This window comes from Micropterus salmoides, unplaced genomic scaffold (assembly GCF_014851395.1).
Source record: "Micropterus salmoides isolate LMB-PRFRI ecotype aquatic unplaced genomic scaffold, ASM1485139v1 Ms_hic_scaffold_9, whole genome shotgun sequence".
Taxonomy (NCBI): Eukaryota; Metazoa; Chordata; class Actinopteri; order Centrarchiformes; family Centrarchidae; genus Micropterus; species Micropterus salmoides.
The window spans coordinates 26605682-26616084 of NW_024044681.1; the positions used below are offsets into that span (position 1 = coordinate 26605682).

The 10403-nt window shown below is 41.0% G+C and overlaps 1 protein-coding gene across 4 annotated transcripts in view; it reads left to right on the plus strand.

Moving 5' to 3' along the window:
• mink1 (misshapen-like kinase 1) overlaps nt 1-9836 on the plus strand; it is a gene marked incomplete at its 3' end in the record, with an annotated part of 28529 nt that extends 18693 nt beyond the window's left edge. The window contains 15 exon segments of one of the 4 annotated variants that reach the window (XM_038708598.1): nt 3-110; nt 712-798; nt 2657-2830; nt 2933-3103; nt 3418-3684; nt 4191-4270; nt 4362-4465; nt 4567-4658; nt 4956-4979; nt 5444-5595; nt 5771-5888; nt 8087-8203; nt 8481-8592; nt 8848-8997; nt 9693-9836. In XM_038708598.1, coding sequence (XP_038564526.1) covers nt 3-110; nt 712-798; nt 2657-2830; nt 2933-3103; nt 3418-3684; nt 4191-4270; nt 4362-4465; nt 4567-4658; nt 4956-4979; nt 5444-5595; nt 5771-5888; nt 8087-8203; nt 8481-8592; nt 8848-8997; nt 9693-9836 — 1900 coding nt within the window. 4 annotated transcript variants of the gene reach the window in all.
• Nucleotides 9837-10403: the final 567 nt, after the last annotated feature.

Consider the following 10403-nt stretch of genomic DNA (forward strand, 5'->3'; position numbering starts at 1 on the left):
AGCAACAGAGAAAAGAGCGAGAGATGGTGAGGCAGCAAGAAAAGGGTCCCCATCGGAGACTCGACGATATGAGACGGGAGGAAGATAGAAGGCTGGCTGAGAGGGAGCAGGTAACCAACCACAGGAGACGTGGGGCTGCAATCAGCCAATCAGTGTGACGTGTGGGCGTGTCCGCCAGCAACACTGTGCAAGTTGCTCTGGTGGTGAAATTCCATGAGTAGGTTGCCATAGCAGCAAGGGTCTAAATTAGTGTATTTATTCAGAGATGAGTTTTCTGTGGGTGAGCTCTCTGCGTCTCTTATGCTCCTGTTTCCAGTCTACCCTCAGGAGCACAAGCGTCTGGCATCATAGCATCGTCACCTTGTGGTGCCAAATACTCTGTGGTACCTTACAACAATCACAATGTACTGCTAAATATTTTAATTATTCTTAATCTAGTCATTTATCACTATCTTTCTGTAGCGCTAGTGATGTTGGTAACTTTTATTTGTCTCTTACAACTTCTAAACAGGGATGGTGCATATGATGTTATATTATGAAAATTCATTGTTAATGTGGGTGACATTTTTATCAGTACCAGAGATGGTTTCTGTTGTTTAATGGTATGACATTAAATAACTGTTATCTGCCCATCTACCCCTCCCCCATATACTTTAATTTCTCTTTTCCCACCTTAATGCCGATCATTTCTGCCTCCTTACCTTTCCTCAGGAGTTTATCAGACATAAGTTAGAAGAAGAGCAGCGGCAGTTAGAAATCCTTCAGCAGCAGTTGCTTCAGGAGCAAGCACTACTTATGGTAACTGGTTCTTACTACCCCTTTTATCATTTCTTGTTTTGACTGCAGATGTTTCTATGTCCACCTTGGGTATAATACCTTATCAGTAAAAGAGATTTATTGATCACTGAAAAATTCTGAGTTTATCCTCACCACAGTATGTCTTGTTTCTGTATTCGTCAAAACAAACACCGCAGTGTTACATGACTGCTTGTGTTTGGGGTAGATGCTTTTAGGTGTAATAAAAGGGAGCTGAGATGAATAGTTTTACTGTCAGATTCTAACCACTCTACTTGTAATTGTAACAAAATAAGCAGATTCAGGTTTGTTGCTACAGTATGGGTGTAGCTTCCACAATACTGCCTTTTCAAAACATGCACTGACCTAGATTTTGGGCAGGCAGTTTTAGGCAGATTTCAGTGTATTAGTGTACATGTATCTAGCTTACACTGAAGGGGAGAATTGCCACACTCCTGACATCTTTGTTTGAGCTAGCCCCTCTGGAGCATAGGAGTTGGTGTCATTTGGATTGAGCTCTTTGTTCGTGTTTTTTTTTTGAGGTAGAAGGAACCCAATCTCATTGCTATTTGCAACAGGCAACTGAACCCTCCTAGGTTACACATGCACACAATCCCTGTGTGTATGTATATCTTCATAGGGACTAGAGCACAGGGGTAAACAGGGCAGTGTCCCTGGGAGTAGTTTTGGGGTTTCAGTGCCATGCTCAAGGGAAATTAACAAAGATTATGTCTGCAGCAAACCCCCAAGAACAGTGCTGTGAAGCAGTTTTGACATACTGGCCACAGTTGGTATTGCAGTGACCCAAAAAAAGTTTCCCCGTACACAGTCATTACATGCTTACAGTGTACATGCTGTATGGGCCCAATAATGCTGAAGCCTTAGGGAGCCTAAAAAATTAATTTGGCAAAACTTTAATTGAAGTTAGTTGGTTAGGGCACCATCTTGGAGCACAGTATCCAGATCTCTTGTGTACAGTAGATGTAAGCCCCATTCTGTTGTTAGCTCACAACTATAATCCACCTGCTTGTGAGGAATTGAGGCATCCTCACCAGGTCCAAGACTGGGTTTTGTCACTGTGGAGGATCACCACAATGTTTTTTGAAATGGATTTTAGTTGTGTGTAACAACAGTCTCTTTCACTCACTACCCAGAACATGTGGGCCAAATGTGAGCATCATAATGAAGATTGACTTGTAAATCTAGTGCTTAGCTCGCTTGGCCCACAGTGATTTGCAATTTAAGCAGTTTAAGAGGAAGCACAAATGAACAAAGAAGAACAAACGAAAACAAGTAATTAACTTTATGAGACAGTTAATTTTGTTTAAGATTGTTCAAACACATCGAATGTAACTTGATGTGAGACATTCAGATAGTTGTAGTTATTGCTTGAGAATAGGAATCCAATCTCTGATGTTGTAAGAAGCAATTTGAGTCTACATGAGTGACTCATGGTTGAAAGTCTTCTTGTTTCCTTATGAGCGCAGTGGCCATCAAAAGGCTGGAAGACCTGTGGCTACACCTCACAATGAAAAACCAATAAGTCAACTGACTCACTTTTACAGTGTCTGTTCAATATACAGCACAAAACGGTTTAGCTACAGACACGATCAATACTCTTTTGATGTGGGTTGGTAATTGACTACTATACTTAAAATAGGAGTACACTCTTGGAGATGATAAAATGTGTCCAAAACATGTGTTATCTTAGTGGATACAGCTAAATATGCAAACCTCTGCCTTTAGTTTAAGTGAATGCATACTTGCTGCAAATACCCTGGTTCAGTTGTAAACCTGCCTGACCTATGTCTAATATGAGGCAAGAAACGTCTTGACTACAGTGTGTTTCTTTGCTCAGGAGTATAAGCGCAAGCAGCTGGAGGAACAGCGTCAGTCAGAGCGGCTACAGAGGCAGCTGCAGCAGGAGCATGCCTACCTGGTGTCTCTGCAGCAACAGCAGCAAGAAAAGAAGCCCCAGCTCTACCACTATAACAAAAACTTGGAGCCTAACAACAAACCTACCTGGGCCCGTGAGGTAGCAATATTACCTACAATTGAAGCATTAAACACCACAGTCCAGACTACTGTACACTGGCCTGCAGAGTAAATCATTCTTTCACTGTCCTGCTCATTTCAGGTGGAGGAGCGGAGTAAGCTCAACAGACAGGGATCACCCAAGATCTGCACCACTGTCTCTGACACTGCCATCCAGTCACGCTCTGACTCAATCAGCCAGTCAGGAGTGGTCCAGTCTGCTCAGACCCCACCAATGCAGAGGCCTGTTGAACCCCAAGGGGGGCAAGGAAAGGTGGGTTTAAAATTCAGTTGATTAAAGCCTCCTGGAGAAGAAGAAACTGCTCATACCTTCCTGCTTGTAATTCTTTAGCTGCTTTATCCTTCATTGACCACCTTATTTACACCTTCTTTTTCTTCTTTTCCCCCCTTTCTCTCTCAACCCCTCTGTAATCAATTTGTTCCTACATGTTTAAAAATCACCTCGGAATATAAACACAACCTTGCATTCTTCACCACCTCGGCCTGCTTCTCCGACTGTCTTGTGTGCTCTTCCTTCTGCTCGGCTGCTCCTCCGTCCTGGTGTGCTGCTGCTCCTGTCCTCTGCAGTTCCAGATGGCTCACTTGGTTCCACTGAAGCCTTATGCTGCCCCTGTCCCTCGCTCCCAGTCCCTCTGTGACCAGCCAACTAAGACCATGTCCGCCTTCCCCACCCAGGATCCCTCCCTTACCCCCACACCCCGCCCAATCCACTCCAGAGAACTGGTGCGTCAAAACTCAGACCCCACTTCTGAAACCCCGGCACCACAGGTACACCAGATCAGAGAGGATCGCGGCCCTTGGATCCGCCTGCCAGACGTGGAACTCCCACCCAAGGTAAGAGCCTAGTGGCTGGTTTTGACTCGGCAGTAGGTGTACACACCCCAAACATAACCCCTGTTTGCACTTATTTTTAACAAGACTCTCATATGTACAAACTAATATCATTGTATTTGGACTACAGTTAGTAAACTGACATTGTTAAACTCTCAGTTTTAAGAAATAAAAAGCGTTTACCTCACACAGTAGCTGGTGGATCTAAAGATTTTTTGTTTTTATCCAATTTATTTGGTGGCGGCGGTGATTAAAAACCCACCCTTACATCTATGGAAAACTCTTGACCAGTTCAGGATTAAGTTACGTGAATACCTTTAAAGGTGGTTTGTGCGATTAAAAACTTCATTGCATATTTGGTGCATTAAAGGCTGCTTGGTCTACCAGTCATATAGGAAATTATTGTTGTTTTTAAGGGTGGTAATTAGGGCTATAAAATGTTTAAAAAATATCTTTGGTCACTTTCTAAGCTACTGTTAAATGTAAGAGTATGATGTTGCTGTCCTCAGATTCCCCAGAGGACAGCGTCTATTGCCACAGCTCTCAACACCAACCTGACCTCTGGCATAAGGCATCCAGTAAGAGCCAGGTACTGAAGACAGCCAAGTGATTTGATTAGATATTTCTGTAAATTAGTTTTAATTACGACTTGAGATAACTGGTTTGTATCCTCACGGCAGCAATCCAGATCTCAGCCGAAATGATCGCTGGGAGAGAGGCGACAGTATGAACATCATATCCAATCTGCCCCAGACTGGCTCTCTAGAGAGGCATCGCATCCTTAGTGAGTCCCTGCCTCCCCAATGCTATTTCTCTGAAGACTCTCTTTGCAGTAAGTCTAATTTCAGTGTGATAACGTCACTCTACAACATTGTTTTTTTGCAGGTTCCTCCAAAATGGATTCACCCATTCTCTCACATGATAGTCGTCATAAGCCAGGGGAGTCTCGCACCTCCTCCCGCCCTGGGCGTCCTGCTGTAAGTCTCTCTACTATCCCCTACTTATAGAATTAGTTTTAACATTGCTGTGGTGCATGCAACACATATTATTGCTCAGATATAAGTAATTATAAAATATAAAGCAATAACTTACTCTACATGTGCTCAGTTTGATCTAAAATGGATCTACTCTGTAAATTGACATTTAGTATACTAATTCTTTTCTCCTCACATTTCCGTTCCTTTACACTTAATGTACTTCACACTCTGGTTGTTTCCCTTCATGTTTCTTCTCTTCTCAAACCGCTATTTGTTGACTTTACCTCAAAAATACAGAGTTACAAGAGAGCTATAGGGGAGGTTAGTATCAATGTGTTTTTGTGTGTTGTGCAACGCTCAGTGTTAATGCATGAGTTTGTATCTGCATTCATTGGCTGTTGTACATAGAATGAATTGCATGTGTTTGTCTTTGAATGAAATCCCACTCTTCACATAAAGGCCTTTTTGATGTGTTTGTAACTTTAATGCATTTTTTCTGTTACTATGTGGACATCCCTGCACTCAGCACAGGCCTTGTAAACATTCCTCATGTTCATCCCAAAAAAGGTGGATAGGCTCTGAAACCTAAGAGCATTGTGTCTGACGTCATCCTCCTGACCCGTCACCTTCACTTGTGTTTGGATTGTCTTTAATATTTGTATTGCATAAAATTACTTAGTTGCTACTTTCTTTAATAGCTTGATATTCTTTTTAAAACATTTTATAATGCATTCATAAAGTAAACGGTGGTGTGTGTGTGTGTGTGTGTGTGTGTGTGTGTGCAGGACCATGGCCTCTTTGCCAAGGAGCGTGCTGAGGAGCAGCCAAGGCCCCCAGTCAAGGCCAATGATTACTCCTCCTCTTCAGAGAGCAGCGAGAGTAGTGAGGAAAGCGAGAGTGGCGAGGGAGCTGAGGAGGAAGAAAGCCCCACAGACCGGTAACACTTAACACCTACTCGTACTAACAATTTAGGAAGCAAAGAATTGTTTTTATTTGTCGTCTTTATTTCAAAATGAATACATATAACTGTGTTACTCTCTTTTAAGTCCTTTCCATTATCAAGCTTGGGGTCTTATGTCATCCTTTTACTTCTATTCATCTTTTGATTTCAGTCACAGGGATGCAGACACCGATTCTGTCAACACCATGGTGGTTCATGAAGATGAAGGCGAAGGGGGAGAGGGAGAGCAAGCTGGAGGCTATGGGGATCAGACCATGCTGGTGCAGAGGGTGAGTCATCTGTATACGTAATCATGCTTAAAATGCATTGTGACTTCATGGGAATCATGCAATCAATGCAATACATGTCAAAGAATATTACAAAGCAACAAGACAAAGTTGTTGGGTGTAATTTGTCGTTTGGTGTTATTAATTTACACACATAATTGACCAAATGAAGAGGACATGGTGTTATGTGGAGGCTTTTTACACACAACCTTAATAAAGTTTGATAGCAGAAAAAATTAAGATGTCTAAAGCATCAAAAATGACAGACAGGTTTCACTGAAACTCCCTCATAGCCAAAAGCAAGAGCATCTTTATAAATTCAGCGCTTTGCACCCGTGTTCAACAAGCACTCAGGAGGAAATGAATCACAGAGGAGGCAGACCTATAATACAGTGCCAAGTCTGCTATCAATAGACCATAATGTTATGTAGCCACAGCTTTAGGATTGCACATCTGTGCTCACAGGAACTCAGAGCAGTGATCAGCCCAAAGGTGACCATGAGAACCTTTGCAAGCCTATACTACATAGTTACTGAATGTGTATGTGTCAATAATGTCGCAGCTGAATATTGTTTACTTCAATCCACCTCTGTTAGGTTGGCATAAAGATTTGAGATTTCTGGGGAGACAGCAATATGATTCAGTGACAGACGGCATACATTGTGCAGGTGGCTGAATGTGGGAAGTGTCACCTTCACTGTGAAAAAGTTTTGTGTGTGTGTTTATGCATGTGTGCGTGTATTTGAATATGCATTAAGTGTCAAATATTTGTTAAGCTACAGTTACAATACTGAAAAAATGTGATGAGATATGGAGTTATTAATTTGTCTGGCATTATACATAAAATTATATACATTTTGTTATGACCTGGCTCAAAATGCCACAACAAAAGGGAGACACACCATCATAAAAGTTTAACAAAATATGTTTATTTAAACCAAAATTAACCAAATTAAGAAGTATTTTAAACTAACATCAAAGTATGAGGTATATAGTCTGTGGTTTCAGTAGTGTCTGTGCAGGGTGATGGTTGCATGGATGTATGTGTGAAGGTGTTTTAGCATGCAAACAAGACAAATACCACAATGCAACAGTCCAACCAAAGAAAACCAAACTAAATGGAAAACCAGGGAGCTGGCCGCAGGGAGGTCTGACCTGGTCTTGACAGCAGCCCTTTGCCGAATGAGAAAACAGTCCCAAATACTCTACAGGGCAATTAGCCCAGGTGCCCAGAGCCACTGCAATCAGCTCCTCCTCCACGAGAGAGAGAGAGAGAGAGAGAGAGAGAGACAGGCCACACTCACTCATGACCCCACAGGGCGTCACAATTTTGCAGTCCATACTTACAAGGAGTAGTTTTGATTACTTTCAAGTATTCAAATCTGTCTCACAGACAGGACAATTAAGATCATCTTCAGCAGGTCACACTTCATACCACTGTGCAAATTAGATTCTTGCCATATATCACTTATTCATAATATTTCTTTCTAACTGAAACAGAAAAAGGGTGTAAATTATGTTTAGGATTCAGGAACTTTCATATGTAGGATGTGGAGTGAATTTAAAATTAATTTGAAAAGTCATCTTGGAGAACATCATGTACAATTGACATTTACCATACATTTGACATACATTTTTTGCCACTATGATTAGTATACAAAAACTAAGAATGTACAGTAAATGGCCTGTACATGACTTGCTTTCAGATTTTTAAGGGCTTCCATATTATTTAAAAATCTGAATGTTTAAAAGCTGTTCAGATAAATCTTATCTAACCGTATCATTTTAAAAAAAACAATGTTTTAGATTTGTTTAGCGTAATTTCAAAAAACAAAAAAAAACAGTAAAACATACCCACTCTTGCATGTTCAGTTTTCACTATAAGATGTGAGGCTGGGAAGCATCCACTGATGTTAGGTTGTGCACAGCAGCTTGAACCTGGACAGCTGCGTATAAATAACAGTGGCACATCACAGGGTTAGGGTTACATGTTACATAAAAGGCACTATATCTGGTGGGGTCTCCCAGTGTTAAGAACATGACTTTTTAAAGCAAGTTTGGTCACTTCTGGTGGTTACTGTGGCGTGTTAACCAAACAGGTCATATCCTAGTAAGTGATGCAGCAGATTAGCCTAATTCCAATTCTGGCATTGACGTTATGTAATACATGGAGTTGCGTGTGTTTCTCTTTTACCTGAAAGACCCCAGAGAAGCGGAGCCATAATGGGTACACTAACTTGCCAGATGTGGTGCAGCCCTCCCACTCCCCCACAGATTCAGCCAGTCACTCTTCCCCTGGGAAGGACTCTGTTTATGATGTAAGTTTTACTGATGCTAAGTTTATCAGCCCTAAATTCCTGGTGTTTCCTATTTGCCATCATTCAGTCATGAAGTCCACCCATAAAAAATTAAATTCCATGACAATCAGTTCAGCTTGTTAGTGGGCTATCATCAAAAATATACATCTTAAAACTGCCTGTCTAAATGCCATATAAGCAGAGAAGATTTTTCAACATTTTGTCTGACAAACTAAAATCTCCTCAGACATGACTTAAACAACACTGTGCAACTCATACACCCTCTCTACTCCACCAGTATCAGTCCAGAGGTTTGGTTAAAGCATCTGGCAAGTCCTCCTTCACCACCTTTGTGGATCTGGGCATGTACCAGTCACCAGGAGGTACAGGGGATAACATGTCTATCACTGGTGAGTCAGAAGCTTTTCATACTTGCAGCAACATCTGCTTGCAGTTTCTTGAACATTAAACAAGCCTGGTTGCAAAGGTATTCACTGCCTTCACCTGTGACATTATTTCTTTTGCAATAAAATACTTAAGTAACTTGTTAATCATCTGTGATCTCTCTTTTAAAAAGGATGAATGGGATTTTTATGTATAGTTCAGAACCTTGTTCCATTTTCCATCCCAACTTAAGCCACTTCAATTGCTGCCTCGTTGTTTAGGCTCCAGGTTTGAGCAGCTGAAGATGGAGGTAAGGAAAGGATCCATGGTGAATGTCAATCCCACCAACACACGCCCCCCCAATGATACACCCGAGATCCGCAAGTACAAGAAGAGGTTCAACTCTGAGATCCTGTGTGCTGCGCTGTGGGGTGAGAACAGATTCATCACGAGTGTAAATACAAAAAAGGATTAAACATCGAGCAAGTTACCAGGCTCTGGTTGAAACACAGAGTACAGAGAAATAAGTCAGATTATTGGTGCCCTGTCAGAGCCTAGTTTTTTTTATCCATGTTATCTCTGGATCAACATCTAGACAGAGAACTAATATGTCAGGTCCAGCAGGGCTGTGGTTTCAAAATTGACTGAAGCTCAAACATGTGACATGTGACTAGTGTAGCGGTGATTGTCTTAGTATGATATTAATAACTCTGCTTACATTATGAAAGCCATTTTTATCAAATAATTTCCTGCTCTTCCAGCCTCTTTTCTCAGCTGTTTATAAACACCATCTTTTCCTAGGTGATGAAATGGGGTTGGGGGGGTAAATTAAAGTTTGTGTTTTTATGTGCTGAGCTGCATGTGTTGTGTGAGAGACAATATGACCTTCAGAGTCCTTTTTTTCCCCATCTTCAAATAGGCTTAGTGAGTGACATACACAGTTATATCACATATCCATTGAAACTTACTTCATTATATTTATTATTAGTATTTACTTCACCTCTAAATAATTACTGCAAATACTGCAAAAATATATTAACTGTGGCTATAGGAAAGGCAATAATTACAATGATTATATGCAAAATTAAGAAAGCTATTTGTCTCTGTGTGCCCCCCCCCCCTCCAGGCGTGAACCTGTTGGTGGGCACAGAAAATGGTTTGAAGCTGCTGGACCGTAGTGGTCAGGGCAAGGTTTACCCCCTCATCAACTCCCGCAGGTTCCAACAGATGGACGTCCTAGAGGGCCTCAACCTGCTCATCACTATATCAGGTCCTTATTGCTGCTCATCGCCAGTCTGTTCTCATTACATTTGGTCAAAGCTATCTGTGGTTTTGGCGTAAGACTGCTGTCTTTAATGGGATGCCAAATACTAGATGCCAAAGTGTCCTCACGATGAAGTGATTATATTGCATTGCATTTTGACTGCAGTGTGATGTGCAAAATCACAGGAAAGCTGTTTTTATTTCTAGACTTGGAGATATTAACAAAAGCTAATACAAATATTTTTGAACAAATACATTTCATCAGGATGTCAAGCCAATTGAGTACTAAAAATGGGAATTATCAATATTTTGTCACAATATGTTGTATTAATAATGTGATTATATTTTGTTGATGATTACTTTTATCAGATATTTACATATAACACAAATTTGAGAAACAATCAGTAGAGATGATAATAAAAAGCAGAAAGATTCTATGTTTGCTCAGCTAAAGACATGGATTTAGATGTTTGTGTCAGTAACTGTAAAGCAGTCTTTCAGACTAGGAAAGAACATTTAAGTCGAGACTAAAATCCAAGACAATATCTAGCTTCATAATAATTTAATGCTAAGT